Source organism: Balaenoptera musculus, chromosome 18 (genome assembly GCF_009873245.2).
Source record: "Balaenoptera musculus isolate JJ_BM4_2016_0621 chromosome 18, mBalMus1.pri.v3, whole genome shotgun sequence".
NCBI lineage: Eukaryota > Metazoa > Chordata > Mammalia > Artiodactyla > Balaenopteridae > Balaenoptera > Balaenoptera musculus.
The window spans coordinates 19,480,571-19,506,633 of NC_045802.1; the positions used below are offsets into that span (position 1 = coordinate 19,480,571).

General features: G+C 35.7%; 1 protein-coding gene across 1 annotated transcript; it reads right to left on the bottom strand.

The window, feature by feature from the left end:
- Positions 1–1,558: 1,558 nt before the first annotated feature.
- ITM2B (integral membrane protein 2B) lies at positions 1,559–26,063 on the bottom strand. The gene is made up of 6 exons (XM_036831934.1): positions 25,758–26,063; positions 6,693–6,821; positions 5,004–5,210; positions 4,102–4,212; positions 3,462–3,612; positions 1,559–2,341 (listed from the first exon to the last, which is right to left on the bottom strand). The coding sequence occupies exons 1-6, from the start codon at positions 25,872–25,874 to the stop codon at positions 2,256–2,258; spliced, it is 801 nt and encodes a 266-aa protein (XP_036687829.1). The 5' UTR covers positions 25,875–26,063; the 3' UTR covers positions 1,559–2,255.

Consider the following 26,063-nt stretch of genomic DNA (forward strand, 5'->3'; position numbering starts at 1 on the left):
TAAGATAATACAGTTTTAAAAACACAATTTCTTATTATGATTATTTCTGGGTGATGGAATTATGGATGATCTTTATTTTCTCGTGAGTTTTTTCATTCATTCATTCATTCATTCATTCGAATTGTCCATCTGTGGTAAAGACAATGCTTTGTGTTCAGCAGATCATTTTGGTCCTCCTCCTGGACACACCCGATGACTACATTTCCCCATCTCCCATCTGGCCTGGGGTCATACGGCTGAGAAGCTTCTGGCCAATGGAAATAGGGAAAAGTGATGTGTGCCTTTCAGGCCTGCCTATAAACCCCTGCAGGATTTACCACTCTAGCTCCTCCCCTTCCAGGGCAAGTTTGAGGATTCAAAGCTGGCATTGTTACAAGATGAGCAAGTGTGAGTCCCTGGGAGCCTTCTTGCCACATTGAAGTAATGATGAAAATAGACAAAATCCTACTGTTTGAAGTCACTGAGATGTTAGGATTGTTACAGCAGTTCATCTGTCCTAACGAATAGAGCATTACTATTATCCATAGGAAAACAGAAACTAAAACACAGCCTTCCAAAATATAAACCTTCAATAGCAGTCCATGATCTATTGAAGGAAGTCCTCAAGATGGCATAAAAGGTCCTCTATTACCTGGTCCCATGCACTGCACATTCCAAAAATCTCACTGTCCCTCATAAAGGCTCCCAAAGCTCTTGGACCCGTTCTTCCCCATTACAGTACCAATCACAACTGTATTGTAATTAGCTGGTTATTCATCAGTCCCTTTCACTAGACTGCGAGTTTCCACTAAGGCAGCAGTTGTCTTTCTTCTTCGCAGGTATACCTTCAGTGCTTCATGCCATGTCCCGGGCATATAAAGGATGCTCAGTAAGTATCTGCTGAATGAATTAATAATGTGCTCCTAAATGTTCATAGCCCATAAAACCTATGAAATTTCAGAGCCCTGAAGGTAAGGAAAAGCAATTCTCATTTTATTAGAATATATTCTCTTCTAAAACAAATCCTCAATCTCTGAATACCTGACTAGCCAGCCTAAACCTTTTACAGTATTACTGAAAAGAAACCAAGAGCCAGGAATCAAATAATATTCTTGTTAGACCAGAACTGGTTCCTAGACTAAATCCTTTATGGGTTTGTGATGCTTTAAAAATTCTGACTTCTTAAATTCAGAATTGGAATTTGTCTCAGGAATTTACAGTGAAATTACTCTTAGATATTTTAAATAGGGGTGGATTCTAAATTATTTCAGATAGGAAACTACCTTAGAAATATAAGAATCACCACTATAACTCAAAATGCTCCATCTGTGAGAAGACATTCTCAAGAAAGCACTTTATGTTCCTTGGAAAGTTCAGGTTTAATGACAGCCCTTCCACTAAATACAAAAGCATTATTCTAAAATGTTTAAACAGCATCTTTCAAGGTTGAGTCTTAGATGTTACTTTAATAGCATCCATGAAGAATGTAGTTACTTTAAAAGTTTTTTATTTTTTAAAAAAACTTTGACTTTACCCACTGTATACAGAGAACTGGATTTGTAAGAAATATCTCAAGATATTAAGAACCAAATTACTCTTTGGTTTTATTATGTGGGAAAAACAACACACAGTCCTTTAGTCAAACAACTTTGTGATATTTATATTCCATTGCACAGGTATAGATTATACAAATTAGTAATACAAGTTATTTCTTAAATTCCAAACATTTTCTAAAATATTATTACACCAGATGCCTAGGATATTAAAACATCGAGGTGGAAATCATACTCTAAATAGTTAAATATGACACTGAAAATACTACACATTTTAATTAGAGGAAAATTAAAATGTGTGCTTAAATGCTCTAACAAACTAAGTAGCAGGGCAACAACTACAAGTAAGTCACTGTGGTCCATTTTTACGTATGCAGATATATGATTATTAGATAACCCCTCCTCTTGAAAATGCGTAATTAAAACATAAAAATCTGGATAAATGAATTAATGAAATTTAAACTCTTCCTAAGATCTATGGTGAAGTGTACTATTACCTATGACTTCATACAACTACTAATTCAAGATAAAAGACACCACACTTGGAAAGAAAAAAAGATTTTTTAAAGATAATGGTTTTAATTGAGTTAATGAGATGAAAAACAGTGAAGCCCTGTGTTCTACTTACATGAAAGAAGATTTTAAAAAATCACTGCACAAAATACAAAGGGTGGGGTTATGCTGTGGTGTTAAATTTTTCTCCATAATGTTTTTCTTGACTGTTCAAGAACAAATTAAAGTTTCCACAGCAAATTTGTTTTCAAAATGCCGAATCATAGCACAATTGCTGACTTCGCGTTTCTGAATACCTGTTTGGAAGGGAAAATTTTTTAAATTTCCGATTCTTCAGTGATAAGTATTCATGTTAATTTTCACAGTTATTATTTAGACATATAAAAATATTTTACTCTATATTCCATTAACTTCTATAGTTTGATTTTTTTTTAACACTGCAGAAAATAATTTCCCTCTCTTTTCTAAACTAAGTATCTTAACAGATGCTAGTAACAATAATAATGCCATACATATAAATTTATGACCTTGAAGGTAGTGGAAATGTTCTACATCTTGACTGTGGCGGTGATTTGCTGAAACTCAAAACTACACACTAAAAAGGGTGAATTTTATTATACGTAAAATTATGACTTAAAAAAAAAACTATGAACCATAAGATCATTTTAAAATGAAAGAAATCAAGCAGCAGGCTTCAGGTGACTCACCAGCCCAATGTGGGAGAACAGTATTATCAAAAGTGCTAACAAAAAGCCAGGAATGCACTTTAACTAGGTGCCACAATTTCAAAGAAATCACACCATAGTGTATCTGCATGGCACTCCTTACTTTCTAAAGCTCTATCACATGTACTTTCATTTTATTTTTACAACGATCTTGAAAAAAAATGGGGAGATAATGTCATCACGTGAGAAAACAAAGGTTAAGTGATTTGGCAAAGCTACATTAGTTGTGTCAATGCTCTTAATTCTTCAGCCAAATTCCTTTCGAACTAACCTGACTGTGGTTATCTTCAGTGTGATCCCAAAGGCAAACTCTGCTTAGAACCTAGATCCCTGAGCATACAACTGAAGAGCTACTTTAGAGACCCTCTGGATAAGCAGAACCCTTGCACAGTACAGCTCAACCAAAGGGGTAGGATGGAAACGTGGACTGAGTGGCCATATGCAAAGTGAGGTAAGAGCACCTCAAGGAAATGACATTTCACATCCGCCTATTCTATCTGAAAAGAGTGGATTTAGAATTAAGATGATTCTTCAGAAATCTAGAAATACTATACAATGTACAATATAGTTTTATTTTCTCACTCACGGCAAGCGTATTGGTAACAATGACTAGCTTACATCTAAATCTAATTTAACACAATGAAGTGAAACAAACTTTTTTGGCCAACATTTTAACATTAGAAAGTATTACCTTTAATGGTTTCTCTGCGTTGCAGTTTGTAAGTTTCCTTGTCATGGCACAGTCGATAAATATAGAAACCCAGGTGATCAATGTTTTCAATGCGATCAGTGATGACCATGTGTTCGTGAATCAGATATGACTGAGGCAAATATGTCCCAGCCTACATGTGGAAAAGAATATATTACACAGATATCTCAAAACACACATTGAACAGACAAGGAAAACAGACAAAATTCTTAAGAGATTATAGTATAGAACAGAGATTGGCAAACTACTACCCACCATCTGTTTCTATAAATAAAGTTTTATTGGAATACAGTTGTGCCCATTTGTTTACATATTGTCTATGGCATCAAAATTGATTAGTTGCAACACAGATCTTATTTTTTAAAAGCCTACGATTTATTCTCTGGTCCTTTAGGAAAACTTAAATATAATTTTAGAAATTACATTTTAATTTCAAAATATAAACTACTAAAAGAAAAGAGACAAGGAAAAAAACTGAAACCACAAGTCTTAGTTCCTCGTTGTAAAATGCTTACTAGCCATACTGTCAGTAAGATGGGCTCCTATAGGGCTAATTTCTCAACAAGGAATTCCAAGATGCTGTAATAGCATAAATAATAAGAAGTATTTGAAAGTTTTATACCTTTATGTTAATAAGTAACTCCAATAGGTTCCTGGGTGGCATAACAATGGAAGTGTTCAGAGGAATCACATAGCATTTATCCAGGTTAAGATCTAAATAGGCTGTGAGTTTCTGGGAAGAAAAAGATATATTTTCATTAGATTAATGTACAAATATTACCAATATACAGACAGGCAGCAACTGGATTTTTAAGAATAACTTGTACTATTAGAATGTGTAAATCACTTGCATTTCAACAAATCAAGAATTTGGTGGGGTAGGAATGGAAATAGTAATGGGAGAGGAAATTTTGCTACTAGTAGATACAGTTCTTATCAGATAACAACAAACTATTAAAATTAACTCAAATAAACTATCATCTGATTAAGAGACTTAGTCCCCAGTCCCCTCACTTATAAACCCTAATGCCCTCTAAGGCATCCATCTATTGTATATAAAAATTAACTTCTCTCCTATGCATCTAGAATAGTACTAACTAGTTACTACCATCCATAGAGAACTAAGTCAATTAAATGATTTTGTGTTCTTGTGGTTCAGATGAGAAACCTGATTGAGAAAGACTATCTCATAGGATGGTTTTGAGGATTAAAATGAGTTAAACTAAACCATGTAAACATTTAGATTTCTAAAAGCAATTTAGCAACAAAGGAAGATCAGCATATGGTGTGTATTAAGACAGACAAGGCAAGGGGAAGAAAGGTAGGTTCACTAAGGGTCTGCTTCAGAGAGCCCATCAAATGTTGGAGTTTATCTTGCAGGGCAGAGGAAACCCAAGGCCATTTTTTTTAAAAAGTAAAAAGTAAACCATAAATAGAATAAATTAACAAATACTGAAAATGAAACTACAAAAGTATCAATTAAGGAACTGGCATTCTTTTTACAGTTCAGGGCACCTGGCTCACCTTGTTAAAATCATGAACAATGTTGGCAGGATCACTATCTGCAAACTCTGGGACAGGCACGCTGATGAATTCAACCTCATCTTCCTCAAAGATCTTAATATTTTCCTCAATGGTCTGGTAGCGAGCCGCTGGGGCATCTGCAGAAGGCTCATTTAAGATGACATCATCTTTGATGTACTTTATTCCACAGTAGTAGACGTCATCTGGCTACAGAGAGTTTAAACACTATTTCAGCAATTCAGTGGAAGACAGGTTTTTAAATGTTAAGTATTACTTAAGCTGCCACCTTTACCTAAATAGCATTTTGCTTGCACACTCTTACTTTTAGATGACAAGTCAGACAGTTTAATTACAGCGTTAACACATTCTTTAAGATCAGGTTTTAAAGTACTGTAAAAAACCGGTTTCAGAAGGAGAAAAGCAGCTGATTTCTCCTTTACTTTCTGTGTTCGACAAAAACAGAATAGAAAAGCAATTATCCATCTGGTGAGAAGTAAATTTGAAGAAACACACAGGCCTATTTCTACCTGTAAGCCTTATTTTTATAAAAGAATATATTCAGAAACCAGTAATGTTTTTCTGAAAGAACATACTTTTAAAACTTTTTGATGTGATTCACTGATTACATGATTTTTCTCTTATTAGCCAAAAGAGGGATAGTTTTTCTGAAATTTCCACAGGCATACAAGTAGTTCTGATTTTTCCTTAAAATATATCACAATTAAGTGGAAAATATCAGATTATAGCAAATCATTATAAAGATTTTTTTAAAAAGTACGCATATATAATAAAGATTAGGAGCATATAAAAAAATGTTAGGTCAACAAATATCTCTGGACAGTGGAATCGCAAATGATTTCTTTTATATAAAAATACATTTCTTGTAAAAAACTGCATTAGAAAGATGACTAGTATTTCACTAACATCTATCAACATGCCATTATCTCAAAAAATATAGAAAATGAGCACAAAATTTACACATCCTCTGTAGAATATTTCATTTTCTAAATAAAATCTATTTGTCAATAGTTTCTCCAAACTCTGGTATGTTAAAAGAAGTAAACGTACTGAATTATTGTCAGAGAAATACATCACAAAACAGAGATCATAAATCATAATCATTGTAATCAGAAGAAAAAAATGTCTTAATCCACTGGGATTACTATTCTGTAATAAATTATAAACAACTTTTATCCTAAATTACTTCAACATTATTGCTGAAATCACATTCTTAAGAGAAACCAATGACTGGGGAAGAGGCAGAGAGAAGTGGAACCACTATACTCTGGGCCCAGGAGCAAAAGGCTATTGTGGGGAAGACCAAAATGTCTATCAAATTATAGTTTATCAATATGACATTTGAGGCTGGTGTATTTATTCAACTGGCAACTGAGAATACTGTAACTCAACTATTAATTATGGTAGGAAAATTGAGGGTTAGTCAATTTTGAAAAATCATCCAGCTATCTATACCCTTTAGTCAGCAAAACAATGTTATTCCGCTTTTAGTGACCGTCTAATAGGTTCAGCAAACTTATGCTCAGGAGATTTTTTAACATAACTGTAAAATAAGACCACCACTCTGGCTAAAGGCCACAGACAAAAAGCACAGGCTTAGAACAGGTTTGAGCCAATTTTCTAATACATGTGAAGGAAAGGCAAAAATGTCCCTAGCATTTTCCCACTTACTTGAAGTGCAAAATATTTGTACAGGTATGCTCCTCCTAGAATGACACCTGCAAGCATAAATGCTAGTCCAAAGCACATGCACCAACACCAGGCTCTTCTTTGGCCAACTGGTACCACTTCATCTGGGTCCTAAAATATGAAAAAGACTGATGATCAATATCTTATCTCCAGTCAGAATCACAGAAATGTCAAGCCTGAAAGAAACCTTAATAATTATCATTTTATAAACAAAGATATAAAGACCAAAGGAGTCAGGTCTCTAATCAAAATCCACCCAGGAATGATTAAGTGGTGGTACCAGGACCCAGCCCAATGCCTCCTGAGCTGAGACACCAGTCTTTTGGGAGAGTTCTTTCTTCTAACTTTCAATACCCCACCTGCCACCCATATCTCTAGAGCAATAAATTACATACTCCACAATTTCTATTTTCTGTGCCTAACTTTTAGTGATTAAAATATCTTCTAATATTTAAAAATTCAGAAGAGGCTACAATACAACTTTGTCGTGCAAAATTATGGTGCTGAGTCTTGTGTATTACAATGTCAGGGTATATGAGATTATTTATAAAATTATGTGTTAGCCTGCTGCAGGTAATTAATATTTCATACTAGGTACAAAGCCATTCCTAACCAAACACAAGAAAAATTAACAGGAAAACTGGGGACAGACCAAATAATATTAAACAGATTCTTTAAACAATTAGAATCTCAAAAAAGTAGGACAAATGTATTTAAAATAATCCTATAATTCCACTGCTCTACCCTAAAGAATCCCAGTTTAACAAAGTTCTTCATTTTTAAGATATCAGTAGAAGCAGTAGAAAATTGAGGAAAGATTTAGTAAGAAAAACTTATTAAGTCAAGAGACGTATAACTAGCACACAATTGTTAGCATTCTGATTTTGACCCCCCTCAAGGAAATAATTTAGCACTGGAACATCATCTAGGGTCAAGACATTCAGTCAGATACACGCCTTGCCCTTCTAACTCAGGCCCTCTACTGTCGCTTCAGAGTTATAGCTAATTTCTTATTTGTGCCCATGTTCATGTGCAAAGAGCTGACAAACAAATGAGATTAGCTGCTGGTGTTATATAACCAGTGGCTCAAGAAATAGTACAGACAGCAAAAGAAAGGCTCCAACTGACTTGAAACCAACATAATAAAAGATGATCTAGTAAGTAGTATGTGTGTACAGCCTTTCAAGTATATAACTCTACCCTTTACTTGGAAAACTCAATATGGGATGGATTAAGGGAGAAAGTAGACTTGACCTACACCTCCATAGATAAATACGATATAACTTAAAAGTTAGGAAGAAAACCTGTATGAACAATGCTGGATACGGTTGAAGCAAGAATTCAGTGAGGAAAGAATGAAAGCTAAGGTTATGTTTTCAATTCTAAGATAAGGAATTTAAACTTGATACTACCGGGGAAAAGCCCAAGCCCAGATGTCCCAGCCAACCAAGAACAATTTAAGGCGCTTGGGTTGGTTGAGGCTTAAACACAGAATTTAACACTGTAGAAAAAATGCCATTCAATCCAAGGACTGGCTCAAACACTGTGAGAGCATCACACTTTGCTAGGCATGGCTGTCAATGTATGGTATGCATACTCAAGACAACAAGTACACTGCAAGGAAGTAGTGTGTGCTGAGAATAAACCTAGAGGAATTTATCAGGCCATACAAGACACCCATCTGTGAACAGAAAGTTACAGGAAGTCCACGGAGTCATAAGGTATTATGAAACCTGAATGATAAAAGTACATGTAGTGTTTTGCTTGAGCCCTTGTCTGAGGTAAGAAACAGTTCCTAGCATAATTAATTTTAGGGTGGAGGCAGGGTGGGGAGACGAGAATGACAGATGGAAATAGTCATTTCTAAACATTTGGTATCAGCTGCTGAGACAGTCAAATATGTGTACAACACGCCCCTGTTTGGCAGGCTCTCTTCACTAGCAGCACTTAAAGGAATAGCCAAAGAGCACGGGCAGACACTCGTAAAAGAATATGCAGCCCCGAACGTTAAATTGATAAGTGTCCAGGCCTTTTACTCTACCATTTTTAGCAGGTCAACAAACAATATTTTCAAGAATAAATTATAAACGTCTACTATGTGCCAAGAGCTGTGCCAGGACTGGGCATGTAGCCTCTGCCAAGAAAGAGATCGCTCAGATCAGCCTGGAAAACAAATATACAAAAAACATAAATATGCCATAGGTTCTAACAGGAGAATGTAGAAAGCACAGAAGAAGGGATGATTGGGAGAAGACTTCCCAGGGGAGAAAATACTGGGGAAGAATGAAGGATGAATACTTATTACCCATGCAGAAGACAGAGTGAAAGGGCATTATGTGTAGGGCAAAGAATGAATAAAATCATGGGGCCAGAATGCATGACATCTCCACGGGTCACATGTGGTACGGCTGGAGTGCCCAGTATGGTGGTGAGGGGTACAGGGGTGAGAATGGAGAGGTTACTGGGGCAGGTCACAGAGGGACTTTGTGTAACATGCTATGGAGTCTGAATTCTCATGTTCATTCAAAAATCACAACTCAGGACTATGGCAATAAAACAAAAATTTTAAATTTCTCAAGAGAATCTAACTTATAAAATACCTCACTTACTCACAGGTCATTTGTTCAGCACCTCAACCACGTGAACCATGGCTTAAGAATCAGGAAATAAGAGTCTGAATCGCCAAATTACAGACCCAAAGTCCACGCACCACAATCATCTATTTCATAAAAGAGGTACCAGGTCTTCAAAGTCTGTCTAATCTCTTTTTTTCTCTAAATTTCTGTAAGGTTAGTATGGTAGCACCAAGCCAACCGTGGCACTTAGTTGGCCCTCAACTAATATTTGATGAGGGAGCAGAATGTAGAAAAAATTTTTAAAAGCTTGGTTATTTATTTATTTAATGACCCCAAAGTTACGCATCAACAGCCAGCGTGACAATGAAAGGTGGGGGCAACATAAGAATTTATGAGGCACAGGAGACTGTGGCTCTTTAGCAAAGAATAGGAGCCCTAAGCACGCAGCCCAGTTCAACATTCAGGGCCTGTTATTTGCAATGCACTGTGCTAGATCCTGTGGGAAATTCAAATGTGATTAAGACATGGTTGAAATCTTAAGCAATTTACAGTCAAAATTAACAGCATGCATGACAAATAAATGACGTTCCTTGCTACAGTCTAAGTCACAGAGATGGGATTAAAGTATATTCAAGATAGAAATGTTGTCAACCTAAGTGATTTAAAAATGCATTTTAAGTGATTAAATTTTAAAACTTGAAAGAGTATACTTAGAGAAAAAAGCCACATGTTAAGATTTAAGAAAAACCCCACATGACCATCTCAAAATATGTAGAAAATGCATTTGATAAATTGTAACTCCCATTCATAATAAAATCTCTTTGCAAACCAGAAGAGGTGAAATTCTTTAACATGAAAAAGGCTAATGATCAAAAATCTACAGCAAACCTCATATTTAATGGTGAAACTTCAGAATTAAACCATACCCTTTCAAGTCAGGAATATGAGAATGCCCACTAAAACTGATTCTTTGTTTTCATTCAACATTGTACTAGAGATCCTAGGTAGTACACAAATGATAGAATGTGAACTGATTAAAAGATTAGAAAAAAGAATACAAAGCTGTGATTATGTTAAATGATATAACTGTCTATGTAGAAAATCTGAGGAAGTCACATTATTCAAACTAATTAAGAGTTCAGCAAAACTGCTGAAGATCAGTAATTAAAAATCAACTGAGTCAAAGATTTACACATAAATAGTCCTAGCATCATTATTCATAATAGCCCCAAACCAGAAACAACACAACTATCCACTAACTGATGAATGGATAAAAAGTGTGGTGTATTCATACTGAATCTCAAAAACACTATAGTGAAAAAAACTCCAACACAGAAGACAACCTATGAAAAGGAAAAACTATAATGACAAAAAACAGCTTAGTGGCTGTCACGGTGAAAGGAAGATGGAAGAGGTATGAGGAAATTTTTTAGGGTGATGGAAATGTTTCATATCTTGATTATGGTGGTGGATACATGACTTTATACAATGACCATAAATTCAATCTAACTGTACACATAAAATAGGTGCATTTTACTGCATGTAAATTTTATTTTAATATGGGGAATGAGAGAAAAAATACCAACTGAGTTCCTATATACCAGGCAACAAAAGAAAGTCTAACAACACCAAGTGCTGGAGAAAGTGTGGAACAATGGGAATTGAGGACTTTCGCACAGTAGACAGGAGCTGGTACAAATGTTTTGAATAACAATTTGGCAGTACCTAATACAATTAAAGATACATATATCTTATGACCCAGTAATTCCATTCCTAATAACATAACCCTAGATAAACACTTCTGTACACAAAAAGTGGCTCAATAATGATTACTGCAGAATGGTCATTAAGAAAAAAACCTGGAAATAACCTAATGTCCACAAGTAAAGAATAAAGTATTATGGGTTCATATAATTAAAGTCTAAATGAAACCAACTAGCACTGTTGATTTTGAGATTAATCTCAGAAACATAATGCTAAAGCAAAAAAAAAGTCAAGTTGGATAAAAAAACCACCATATATTGAAGACTTAAAAAACATAAAAGGAAAAAAACATATAAATGGTACTACAAATTCTTTGTTTTTGTATGCTTGGATTATTTCATAATTAACAACAAAAATCATAAAAATCGTAAGAAAAAGGAAAACCACTCATGAACAAGAGCAACTTCACTGGGATATATAACTTTACTTGGCCTAATTTAAAACAAGTCATAGACATTTCCTCCCCTTGTACCGCAATAAAACTGGTGCACCTTAAATGATGCTGTTAAGGTAAAAGAACTCCCATAGGTGCTGTACAATTATCACCTCATTAATCTTTCTAAAACCTCAAGTTTTTACCCCAGTTTATAAATGAAGACGCTGAAGCACACACTGGCCTATAATCACCCCTCAACAGTAGGTATAGAAAGAAGCGGCTTCAAAAGCATTCTCACTCTTGCACTGTACTAATTTCTGGTTCAAATAAATCTTATCATATGATAATAAAATTACTTAACCAATTATATCTTAAGCAAAATGAAGAGTAAATTCCGTTCTGGTACTTCAATTAGTTAAGAATTAGGTCACCTCAGTCAGTTCCCTAAGAGGCTTCCGTAAATGTGCTTCAATTATAACTTAACTCAGACAAAATGCAAGGGTTTTCATATAATTTTTATTCTGTGCCCATACTAACAACTCACACTTCACGTCCTCTGGCATCTCTATGTGAGCCTTCTTTGTAGAATGAATGAAGAGACACTTTTTCAGAGCTCCCAGACATACTATTTTGCATTATTAGAGCAAATGCAACAACACCACTTTAGGAACCAGAATACTAAAGAGGAAAGTATCTCTTAGGGTTAAAAATCGTATTACAAAAAAGAAAAAGAAGAAAAGAGATGGCATAAAACACTTTATATTTAAAAACAGAAATACAGAAAAGAACCAATACAATTTATTCAACTCAGAGTAGCATAAGCTACTGAACCTTCAGAAACAGACTTATTTAGAAATATGTACTTTTTAAAACACATTCAGTAATATCAATAAATAGGGGATGCACAGGCCAGCTGCCCATGGATGTGTTGTTTGGCCTGTACACCGTTTTACAAAATACAGAATTAGCTGCCAACATTAAAAATATATATAATAATTCAAATTTTCACAGATTTCTCATCCATGTTCTAGTTTTCTCAACTCCTCCCTCATCATTTTTCTTCCTAGTGAAGACCAAACATACCAAGTACTTTCCTACAGTGTTGCTTGGTTTTGAACCTTGATCTTCATTTCCAGCTATGACTGGGTATGCTTCCTTCTGAGAACCTAATTTTAAACTACTTCTCCATATAAAAGGATTTTGAGTTCTGGGTTTTAGAGACTGGATTAATATGGTGAATAAAGCAGCTGAATCCTTTAAATGACAGAACAGGTATTCTTTTGCAAAGAACAAATCCAAGCATGAATGGCATAAGCAAACCGAAAATGGTGACAGAAGCTGGGATTGGAGCTCAGAAAAACCATAGCCCAAGAGCTATGGGAATCAAAGATGTTCCAGACAACACCCAGTTCTCCGGACAGACAGAAACAATGAGAATGAAGGAAGACTACTCAGGGTATAATACCATCTGTATGAGGTTCTGGCTAAAGGTAAACTATAGGAACAGAAAACTGGGACAGGTGTGAGACCCAGGACTGACTACAGAGTGATATTAAAGAACATTTTGGGGTGAGGAAAATATTCTGCATCTTGACTGCAGTGATTACACAAGTGCATGTATTTGTCAAAATTAACAGAACAGTATAAAGCTAGAAAGGCTGAAAATTTCAGTATGTAACTAATACTCCAGTATATTCGAATTCCTCTCCTTTCCCAACTTATGAGGAGCAAGGAGAGTGTTTTTTCCTAAGAGCCCATTAAATGATACTGAAGAAGAAAAAGATATAAACCTTTAAGAAAGGTAAGGATGAAAAGATTGATAGCAGACAAGAAATGTCAAAATTTTGGAGGATGGGAAACAGACAAGTGGTATTTTAACTTCTCTGTCTCAGTCACCTCATCATTAATGGATTAATAATAGCACCAATCTCATAGGGTTAGTGTGGGGATTAAATGAGGAAATACAAGTGAAGTATTTAGATCACTGCTTGGCACACAGTAAATAGTAAGTGCTAAATAAGTGATAGCTATTAGTATCCCCACCACCATCTGACTTAGCTGGGAAAGGTAAGCTGAAACAGGTATCTTCTGGGGGTAAAGCCAATAAAAAGCAATCTACACCTTTCGTTTTTTAATATTCCTTCTTTTTTCCTTTCATAATACTTTATTGATGCACAGAAATAAATTTAACTTGTTAAAATATACTCATTAAATTAAATTAATTAAAATTTCTTACAAATAAACTCTTAAAATATGTTCACCCTTAAAAAAACAAACAAACAAAAAAGCTATCTACAGCAAAATACTGAAAAGGCCAATTAAAAAAGGCATTACTGGAGAGGAAAAGAAAATGACTTCCTATTCCAATAAGAATTCAAAAATAAAAACCTTGGTCATCATTTAAGATTTACTTAAAAAAATTTCCAAAATGTTCTCCTAACTATACTCTTTGAACCACAGAACTTACACAGGCAATCGCTCCAACTGATTACCATCATGTAGGATACCAGTGCCATCCATTTACCACTGGTACATGTTCTATTCAGCTGGCTTCTACATTAGTTTTCTTTTCCCAGCATGGAAAAAAGCAACAAAAAGACATGATCCAGCAACCTGTTCACCATTAATAGCATTAATTCATTACCAAATATATTCTGCTATATGTAAAACACAAAAATCTATGGCTAAGAAGCTAAAAATCTATAAAGACACCAAACATTTGTTTGCATTTTCTCTTGCTCATTTAAATCAGTAATCTGAATTTTATTTTCTCATTTGACTTTTCAGGTAAGACTGATACTATCTCAACTGTCGTGAGAAAGTCCACGTGAGAAATCTTAAGTCTGAAATGCAAAAAGGGAGCAGCTTTCCAAGTGCTTGGCATTATATGGATATTAACGTTACTGCATTATTTTACACTTGGAATAGGGACAGATTTTTAAAAAGAGAAACTAATCTAAAATTACAATGTCAGGACTTCCCTGGTGGTCTAGTGGGTAAGAATCCGTTTTGCAATGCAGGGGACGCCAGTTCGATCCCTGGTCAGGGAACTAAGATCCCACATGCCAGGGGGCAACTAAGCCCGTGCGCCACAACTACTGAGCTCCCGCGCCTCAACTACAGAGCCTGCGCGCTCTGCAGCCCGCACACCACAACGAAAGATCCTGCGTGCCGCAACCAAGACCCAACGCAGCCAAAAAATAAATAAATAAAATAAATAAATATTTTTAAAAATTAAAATAAATAAATAAAATTACAATGTCTACAAAACCAATTTCTCATTAATGTCCTTTTCTGTTAACAAATCCTACGATACACAAGCAGCAAAACAGGAATAAAAAAATTAAAAATTTAAAGTCATTGCATAACAGTTTAAGTACTGTGAGAAATATGAAATCTGAACCAAATTACTGGCATTATATAAAATTAGCACATGCCTAGGTTTAAAAAAAAAATAGGCCAGAACTATAAAAAAAATCAGGCTGTAAATGCTTTTAGTGCTGGATTGTAATTTAATCACTTTTTACATCATTAGGGGCAAGCAGAGTATCTGGTACATAGCAGAATATTAATATAGGAAAACCTTAAAAGTCTTCTGTTCTTTTTCCTACTTATTAACATTTTAAAAGATGACCATCATTTAAATATAGCGTTTATTCAATCTACACTGAAGAGAAGTGTACTAATGATAATACTTTATGAAATTTCATCAGGTTTTCCAATTCATATTGGTGAGATTAAACAACAGCGTTATATACAAATGATATTTACTGTTAATAACAGCCTTTACTAGGGATAGGTAAATTGGTCAAGATAGATTTCTTCTGCCACTGACTGAATCATGAGTTCATATTATTCCTAATAAGAATATCAACCGTCTTCCTAAAAATTTTAAGTATGATAGGAATGCTCTACTCTATAATTCATCATAAAATTATGTCTCAAGATTAGAGGGGAAAAAAAGCAAACCTGTTCTGGACTCATTTTTGTACAAATCTTGGATTTTAATGTCATTCAACGAGATAACTATACATTTGTATTCAAATGAGTCATTCCATGTAAAATGCAGAACTTCTGCAGAGAAAATTCCAAGTATATCTTCTAAAAACATAAAGTAATTCAAATGTAGAAAGTTACATCTCCCATCCAAGTTCAGAAATTTGAAAGTTATACAAAATGACTATTAGAAAAAATAATTCCAGTTCTTGAGATCAGAGATATTTGTCTCTCTACAGTGAACGTGTAAAAAGTGCTTTGAACCTATGCCTAGCACCAAATGCATGTACAATAAACACTCAATAGTCATTTATCTTGCTCCCTTATTCTACCACTCTCCTCACCCTTGGATCCAGGGGGTTGTTTTCTTGTGAAAACAGACACAGATGTTTAAGTAGGCTGTGATTAATTTGGTTTACATGGTTGGTCTCTCTGAGTTACACCAGGGGCCTCCTGAAGGTTGAGGTGTTTAGTGAATTTTAAATCCCTAGTATATGGTCTGGCCATGCAGGAGGTGCCTCTGAATATGTGATCAGTATACTTCTCAGAAAGAAAAGCTCCTGCATGCAAGAGCCATGAAAGCTCATTTAGTCCAATACATCATTTTACAGATAAATATAATGAGGCCCAGAGAAGTTAAATAAAATTATTTGTACTGTATCACCAAATAAGGCCTGAATATCATCTGACTCCATGTGCACCTTAGGGAAGGAAAATCATGGAGCTATTAGGTCAGTGACCTACCTAAATAATAGGTTAGGCAAATTAACTCTGGTAATAAGTGAAGTGATTACCATGTTACAACTGGATAACACTCATATCCAACCAGAAACGACATAGCCTAGCCTGAGTGTCTACAGATTTTTCCTATCGTAATAGGTTTACTTAAATTGAGCCACACTCATAGTAAGCACTATGTGTTAACCATTACAACAGTAGTGTTAGTATTATTAATATGTTGACAAAATTAATAGAATTTTTCTCTATTATTCATCAAATTACAAAGGATAGTAACAAAAAGTATTAAAATCATATGCACATGAAGGAAAAACAATAAAGAAAAATAACTCAGACACACTAGCATATAAGCATTTCAAAATCAATGAAAAAGGCAAGATATTGTTACAAAAATGAACCTAAGTTAGGGGAATAAAGCCACAAAGCAAAAACCATGAAGTTGGTAGTGAGTGAGTTGTCTCTAAAATTACTCATGAAGAAGACAATTGTGGAACATTAAAATGGGAGGCAAGAAGATGCCTCTTTTTAGGTCATCCTGTCTGACCTTAAACTGGTGTTAATAAAAATGCACATAGTTTCCATTATTATCTATTATTATCATTAAGCCCATTTTTAATGTTAAAGAAAATATTCTAATAAATCTTAAAGCTATGAAGACAGCTGAGTTGAAAGTTCTATTATTGATTTCCAGTTAAATGGTTATCTTTACCTCCTCCTGAAAGCTCAACAGAGTGATAGTAAAGGGATAAATAAACCTTAAGCCAGAAAATGGAAATGACAGAAAACGAAGTATGTCAATAACAATTCTGAAAGCTGAAAGCATAAGGAAAAAAATCTCAAGCTTCTAGAGGAAAAACAAAACAAAACTGGTCATTTTCAAAGAACCAGGAATCAGAATGGCATCAGACTAGAAGATAACGGAGCAATGCCATCAAAATGCTGAAAGAAAATTACTGCTAACGTAGAATTTTATGCCCAGATAAATTATCAATTAAATGTGAAGACAGAGTAAAGACTCTCAGACAAGTAAAGTTTAAAAAAAAAATTGAGCTCAGATGCTTTTTCTTGGATTTATAAAACATAAGATCCAACTTAGGATGGAGGCAAAGGCAGAACAATTCCAGGATAATAATTACTCTCAGGACATCTGTGTAGCAACATACCTAGAATACAACTAGTCTGGGTGGAAAGACTGAAGAATGACAAATGAAATATCGCCAAGAAAAATATGGAACTCTGTAAGTTATCTGATAAGTCTGTAGATACAAAAGGCAATTATACTGCTGTCAGAGAGTATGCGGATGAATTAGCAATACATAGAAAATTAAGCAATCCTCCCCCTTGACCCAAGAAGTCAATTATCAAATTCAGGGGAAATAAAAATGGTTTTGTACAAGAAAGGAAGTAGAATAAGTTATACAACTTACTCCAATGTAATGCAGTATAACTACATTAACTAGTAGTTATACTGCATTACTACTTACTCTGTGTAAGTTTCATGTCAATTATAATAAAACCATGGACTATCAATTTAACCAGACATTACTATAACTATACTAGGAGAACAGATTATGTATATACCATGTAAATATATAGAAAAGGCTAAATATTCACTTTCCATATTAGGAAGCCAGTAGGTAATATCTAAAATTGCAAAAAACACAAATGAAAACAAAAACCATGAAACAGCAAGTACTTAGAGTAGAAGTTCTCCAAATGTGCTCCAGGGACACCCTTTCAGGGGATCCACAATGTCAAAACTATTTTCATCATAAAAATAAGACACTTGTTTCCTCCATTCTCATTCTCTGGGCAATGTACAGTGGAGTTTTCCAGAAGCTAAACGTGTGATAGAGCACAACAGGCTGACGGCAGAAGCTGTCTTCTACTAAGCTATTCAGTAAAGAACACTGCAAAAATGTAAAACAATGTTGCTCTTACTCTTCTTAAAATGTATTGGTTATTTGTAAATTTTTATTATTTACAAATGTTATTCAGGTTAACATGTTATAGGTTCATTATTATTTTAAATCAGTAAATATTGTTTTAATTTTGAATACAGTAAATATCAATAGATACAACCTACAAAAATCAAAAGCTTTTTGGGGGTCCTCAACAATTTTTAAGAGTACAAAGGGGTCCGGAGACCAAAAAGTTTGAGAACCACTAATTTAAGAAGTGGGTTCCAAAAAAAAAAAAAACAAGTGGGTTCCTCAGAGATAGGGCAGGACTAGTATCTGCATTTTAAAACTAAGTTAATACTTTGATTAAACCCAAAATTAGATTTATAAAATTCTGTCAACATCTATTACATCATGAGAAATATACTTGTATACAAAAATGGACATAGCTACTGAATGCTAAGGATTTTTAAGTTGCAGGAACAGACCCTCACCAGAACACCTTGGGGAAACGGGGTGTTATTTATGAACAATCTTGTTATGTAACTGACATGTGAGGTAGGGATAAGCAGTAATAAGAACACAAGAAGTAATATTCCAAAACAAGCATGATGAGGGGGGGAAAAGTGGGACTTTTAAAAGATAGGGATGGGGAAAAGCACTAACATTTAATTGAGTTTCTATGAACTAGGGACAGTTAACTCCATCACAAGAACACTATAAGGTTGGTACCACTATACTATTCTACAAATGAGGAAACTGAGGCTTGGGAGGTTTCCAGACTTGCCCAAGTTATCAGATCCAGGTAACAAAATTAACTTTTGCCAGTAGGATCTAACACTATGTGAAAATAGTGTTAAGTTTGAGGTATTAGTTTATAAAAAACAATACAAAATGAATAAATGCTATGCTTCATTAATTTTCTACTTCTATCTTGAAGTCTACTTCTAGAAATCTTTAAGATGTAGTAGTGCCAAATAAAAGTTTGAATTGTTAAAAAAAAAAAAAAGATGTAGTAGTAATAATAGCAGCTAATATCTATTCAGTCTTACTCTGTTCCAGGCATTGTGATCAATTTTTTACAGATTATCATATTTCCCAGTTAGCTGATGGAGAAACAGAGAGTTGGAATAATTTACCCAAACTAACACAGTAAGTCGTAGAGATAGTATCTAAATCCTAAAGCACAAACTGCATGGTCTGACTTCTCAATAAGTAGACAGTGTGGTTTCCTGAACTATACCCCTTTTTGGAGTGAGGGAACTAGGCCAAACGAGAGAAATTGATTATTTTCCCCCAACCATTTAAAAATATAAAAAAATCATTCTTAGATCATGGGTTATACAAAAACAGGGAGCAGGCCACAATTTGGACACCTGGGCCATAATTTGCCAGCCCTGCTCTCTACTGTTAAGGAGACTGTATAATGGTGGCCTATGTCAGTCTTCAGTGTTTCTGCCTGAAATTCTGGTATGAATTAGTTGTTAATATTGAAAAATCAAGTTTTAAATAAAAACCCTGATTGCAGCTTGCCTTTAAAAACTAGAGGATCAAGCAACACTGGATCCTTTTTTTTTTGATGAAAATGAAGACTATTCTAAGTTGTTTAATATGGGGGGGAAAAAAAAAAGCCTAGCTTCACTATATCATTTGCTTGGGCCCAGGAGCATTGAGTTTGCCGTCTCTGCTTAACATGCCTAGCACTGCCCTAGATGGGATTGGGAAATTTTTTCCTAGCACTAATATGAAAGCAAGGTAAAATAAATTGAAGAGAAAGCTATAAAATGAAAAAAATTTTTAACTGACATGGTATATATAGCAGAAAAGAAATACTAGAGAGACCGGCTGACAAAATGAATTTTAAGAAATGCAGACCTAGGGAGTTTGCTGGTGGCCTAGTGGTTAGGATTCTGGGCTTTCACTGCCGTGGCGGCCCAGGTTCAGTCCCTGCTCGGGGAACTGAGATACTGCAAGCCATGCGGCTTGGCCAAAAATAAATAAATAAATAAAATCTGTAAAAAATAAATAAAAATTGAAAAAATAAATAAAAATTGCAGACCTCGGTGGACCAACTCTTAAAGTCATTTTTCCCAGCATAAAGAGGATTCTTCTTCTGGACGTTGCAGTAAGTGATTTACTTAACAATGCAACTTACCTTTTTGGTTTTTATATTAAATAATTTTAAACATCATAATCATATTTAAAGCAGAGAAAACAATCCAAGATTTAAGCTTTATTCTTAACTCATTATGCAAAACATTTAAGTCTTGAAAAGTAATTTTGGCATTAAAAGTTAAACATTCAAATATACAAAACTCCATTAAAACTTCTCATTTTTTAAAGTATGAAATTCAACTATGCCAAAAAAGGCTTATGCAAATATTTCAAAATCTTAAAGTATTAAATACCTAACGTCATACTTAGTGTCAATTTCCCAAATAAACTCCCTACATATTTAACTTGAAAATGTTTAGGATTTATAAACTGTGCAAATTTAATTTCAACATTAATTTCTCTTCTGACAAATATATTTTAGCTTTAAGTCATATAATTACTGCTAGAAACTTATCAACATGAAAAGATAAACATTAAATGAAAAATTAGAACATTCCTCTATCATAAAAATAGTAATTTTTTCATTTCTGAAACTCAAGATTGAAAGTCTTCTGCATAAGAATAAAAAGTCTATGTTCATTCTTACTTGCTTTTCCCCAAATGGCAGAATTATAGAAATACTTCATTAAGTTCTTTCTTTTCCTCTAATCAATTAAAGAGCTCAAAAGAAACTTCAATTGTTTAAAAACAATTTTATTCAATTGTTGGTAACATATAAAATAGAGGATTATACTGTAGATTTCTTTAAAGCTATTAAGTACACGTATCATAAATACTGATTAAAAGGGATAATCACAATTAAATGATTTTTTAATGATGTTCTTAGTGTCATATCTATAATAAAATTTCTAATTTTCAACTTTCAGTTGCCTACCCTATAAAACTTTCATTGTTAAGCTCTGTGCAAGAAAATAAGAGACCCAAGGAAATAACTCTACACATAAGCTTCTTGAAAACATGGCTCCCGTGTTGCTACTTTCTACAGCATTTTGACAAAAACCACCACATTCAGAAATTCAGCATTGTCAAATCCTTTATTTTAACAGGCAGCAGTTATGGCCTGAAAAGGCTTTGATGGCAAAGTCCTTAACTCCTTTAGTCTAAGCTCTAATAAAAAGTGACAAGTTTACCGAAAAGTTTAAGAGGATGCATTCACCGATGTCATTTTGAAAAGACACAAATTTTTCTGGCTCTTCCTCTACTGACACTATGACATACAAAGGAGTCCAAGAAGTTTTAGTTATACCATGAATTCAGAAAGTATTTTCCTTTTGGAAAAAAGAAAATGACTTTTAAGTAGACACTCCAGATATTTAAGTTATGGTATGGGAGAACAAATAAATAAAATGTCCCACTTTACATCAAGCTTTAGCAATACATAATGAAAACTTCTAAAGTTAAATTCTAAATCAATTTAAATAGGCCTGTACCATGTGTTTCAAGAGATATTTCTGATTAAAATAATACTTCTATTCACTTAAACCTCATATATGGCAGAGCTGATATTCCATAACGTCATACAGGTTTATGATTTTGTCAAGGATAATACACTTGCTTCTATCTAGTCCGGAGAAAATAAGTTTAAGATGACACTGGGAAGACCCCAAGCAGGTAACCTCCAACTGCACAACATGCAATTTTGTCCACCCTCTGCAGCTGCAGCAGCCCGTGAGGCGTGTGTACACAGAAGGTCCTGCCAAGTCACTTGGTAGGCACAGGGGCAATTAATTTGTCTCCCAGCACTAATCCCTCACTTCAGATATCAATATCCTCATGAAGAACTAAAATGCAGTGACTGTAAAGTTTTTGCTGGCCAATGTTTACAGACATTAAATTACACAACTAGGAAATCATATGCACTTCTGTTAAAGGGAACCAAGCTCCCCATCCCTTCTGTAAACATCAAAACATTTCAGTAAATGTCATCATATTATATGTTCCTTCTCCCCTCTACCTCCCCAAAACCAGAAAATACAATGAACACCAACACCACCAGAAGGCAAAATTACCAGTCCTGTTTATGCAAACAGAAATGCCAGAGAGTGTAAAGAATTAGGATCCAAGTAGCCATTTTGTGACGGGTAACTCAGAACTTACTGGGTTAGTAGTCTTTCACTTATGCTTCCATCCTGCCCCATCTTTTCCGCTCCACGAGCATTTTACTTTTCCTTTTAAGGAGGTCTGCAACTACAACTACGATGCACACCAGAGAAGAGGCAACACTATTTATCAGCAAAACAACTTGCAGGGATACCTATGAAGCAAACTTGAGCTTCTTCGACGCCTGAGATCGGGAAAGGCATTTCATAATTAGGCATGACAACAGAAGGAGTTACTGACAACTACTGTTCTACAGTGAGGTAACACAAAGTGAAAATTTAGTGTATTACATAATACCTCTATCTACCTCCTTTCTCTGTGACCCATGGCTACTTAATATGAGGAAGGAATGTAACATGCTGAACATGGGGAGGAACAAAGGGAACAGTCTGGTTAGGGTGAGGAGGTAGTTGTTATTTTTTCCACAGTTAAAACAATTTGATTCCTGCCAAATATAATTATGTAATTCTAGCATTTTCATAGAATTTTAAAACTGGAAGAGTCCTTTACAGACCATCTGCTGCTACCCTGTCATCTTACACATAAAGAAATCTAAAAACTTAAGCCCAAGATCAAGCAGTTGTGTAATGACAGAACTGGGACTTCCGACTCAGGACATAAAGTATTTTCTTTGATATTTACATATATATAACAATTTTCCAAAGTTCAAAGTAGAAACACAAACATTCATAAATGAATTGCTGCCTCTAACATAAAACACGCATATAATTTCAAATTCACCTCTATTAAACAAAACATAGGGGAAAATGTAGGGCAAGAATAATAAATAGCAAGCTAGTTGAGGTAATATAATCAACAGACATGGCTGTTGGGAATAATAGCTACTGAAAAGACAAGATTGAAAAATGGGACAATGGAGCTGTTTCCAGAGAGTCCTCACCCGGCAGTGAGAAAAGAGCTAAAGAAATAGCAAAAGACAGGAACAGTGTAAAAGTGCTGGAATGCGTGTTACATAAGCCAGCTGACTGGAGTGATAAGAATTCCTATGGCATAAGGTCTGAAGAATCTGCATTTTTAAACCAGAATCCCAGATGATATCAGGTGATCCTTAAGAGTACATTTTGAGAAACAATGGTTTTTGGGATATTGTGGTCTAGGAGAGTTAAAGATACTCAAAATTCTTGTTCAGGAGTTCTGGCCCGTAACTAGCTCAACTGGATCCTCTCCACCAACCAGGCAAGGAAATGCCCCAGGCAAACACAGGAAGGCTGATTCTGTGCAGAATCCAGGGAGTCAAACTCAGTAGTTCCCCCAGCACAGTCACCCCAAGGAACCAGAGAACATTAAGGAATCACTGACCCAGCTCTAAGAGATCATCCACAAATGTCTGTCATTAAGTAAGGTTTTCATTTACTGTTAAGTGACTGATTATAAGGATTCTACTTTTAATGTAGAGCAGTATTTTGTCACTCACTTAAGAAGTCTTTGAGCTTATAGCTAGAAAAAGAATTAGTCATTTTGCATCTGCCAATTCATCCATGACTGCTATGTGGTTTACAAAGGAAGACTCTGGCCCTCACAGCTTTGTTCCAGTATTTTTCTTTGGCTATGGGGATCTGAGAAAATAGAAACAGAAAACATAGCACAGAGCTATGAATGGTTACTTTTTTTACTGCTGTTATGACCATAATATTTGAATATGGTGAAATTGTGAGAAATTCTGAGAATCTGAAAACAGGGTCACCATTTCAGAAATGACAGTAAATGCCAAAAGTCAGATTTAAACCTGCCCAGCAAATTATTTCTGATTTTTGTCCAGAGTTTCAAATCTCCTTCACTACAGGAACAGGGAAAAGCCATCTGAAGTGACATCATCCAATCCTTTCTCCCTCTCTCTTTTTTAATGGGAGGAGTTATATTTGTTCATAGGATTTTTTAAAAGACAAATAGTAGGATTAAAATCTATCTAATCTCTATATACGTATTTCAGTCTGTTATGACTGAGTACTTGACTATCAACTTATTCTAGGTACAATGAATGTTAGATAAACATAGAGCTAAGATAATAATTTGCTGCTGGAATTATCCTCTGTGGATTCCAAACATTTTCTCTTAAGACCAAGACAGTTTACAATGGATTCAGGAAAACAATACCAATACCAAAACTCTAATTCCTTTTAGGGAATCAGTCCACTTCCTATTTCAAGGCAAGACCGTCATTTAAAAGTCAACCCCTGACGTTTGTGTTTTTAACTAGAACATTTCCAAAAAATAAGTACAGGCACGTCCAGATTAACGTTGTATTTTCAAACATTTTTTACAGTGTGTTTTCCAGTAGTAATTTTCATTAGATCATATAAAAAACAACGCTTATTACTCATACTTGCACAAGTTATTAGTTTTTTTAAAGTTAGAACTAAGTTTACCCTACTCATAACAGGTCTTGAAAAATGCTAACGAAAAAATTAAAAATTACGCAACATAAATAACTTCTACAGGATTAAATTTTTGCAGCCTAAAGAAGATCTGGTAGAAAGAGGCTGTGAGGATTTCCTTTTTATTCAACTTCTGAGACAATTACAATCATATCTTAAATGAGTATTATTGTAAACCACTAAATCTTAGCACAGTAATGGTCCCTCTCCTGATTTTTTGCTTAGGGCTAAAAGGGGGATTTTGTAAAATAAAGGACAATTTTAAAAGGGACGTGAGACAAGTTTGTTACATTTAGTTTCACTTAGCGTAAGGGACTCTCGTTAAGATACTGATATCATTTAAAAGTCAATTGTCGGTTTTACACAGACATCCACATAGTAATTAGTGATCTTTACCGGGAATAGTCGTTTTAATTATAAAATCAACAGCCAGAACCTACTCTGAGCAGACCGTCACCTGGCTTTCCCCTCTCGCCCGCTCCCTCGCCCCCTCTCTCCCTCCACAGACCCCACGGTGAAGTTCACCTGCCAATACCGAAGGGCCGTGGAAAAAGAGGAGATAAAGAAGAAAATGCTTTTAAAATTAACAGGCTTTTACAGTAGCCGGAGTTAGTGCAAGGGCTGTTCAGCCTAGAAACGAAAGTAGGAAGCGACAGAGGTGTAGGCTTGTAATGATGTCAGCCATTTTAGGCACATTATACTGGGAGGAAGTGCCAAACTCCGCTGTTGTTTTTGTTGTTTTGCATGCCGCCGCCGGTCTCCAGATCGACCGAACCCAGTCCTGGCCCCGCGCACATTCGCGGACTGCACCAACGACCGTGCACTCGGCACCGTTCTCCAATCCTCCTCCCCGCAGGCCTCCCAAGCTCCCTATCCCGCGGCAGCCGCCGCTTTCTGCACACGCACTTTCTTACAAAGAAGCTGCGCCGGACAAGCAAGGGGAGCGGCCCGAGAAAAAGGAGAGCTCGGCCCTCTCGGGGACTCTGTCCCGCGCCCCGCGCCGCTTCGGGCGCAGAGCCGCACCGGCCCCGCGCAGCTCTCCCGCGGGCCCAGAGCCCACTCCTCCGACCCCCTGGCCCTCGGACCTTGCAGTCCACGGCGACCGCGTTGTGGGGGATGATGAGCGCCTCCTCGCCGCTCTTGGGCTCGCCCTTCTTGGCCTCCTTCTGGGCCAGAGCCGAGTTGAACGTCACCTTCACCATGGCGCGGCCTGGGGCGCCCTCGGAGGGCGGCGGTGGGCTAGGGGCGCGGGCTGCGGGCTCCTGGCTGCGGCTGCAGCCTCCTCGGCCGGGCTCCGAGCACGGCTAAGCGGCGGCGGCGGGGGATACTGCGGCACCAGCCCTGCAGCCTCGCAGCTCCCGAACGAAGGCAGAGAGCGTTCGCTTTCCTCC

Excerpts from the sequence above, each read along its gene's own strand:
- ITM2B (XM_036831934.1), bottom strand. The coding sequence starts at position 25,874 with ATGGTGAAGGTGACGTTCAACTCGGCTCTGGCCCAGAAGGAGGCCAAG. Across the intron at positions 5,211-6,692 it reads ACAAATATTTTGCACTTCAA|CCAGATGACGTCTACTACTG; the intron begins GTAAGTGGGAAA and ends AACTCTCTGTAG. Across the intron at positions 4,213-5,003 it reads TTGTTCATGATTTTAACAAG|AAACTCACAGCCTATTTAGA; the intron begins GTGAGCCAGGTG and ends TTTTCTTCCCAG.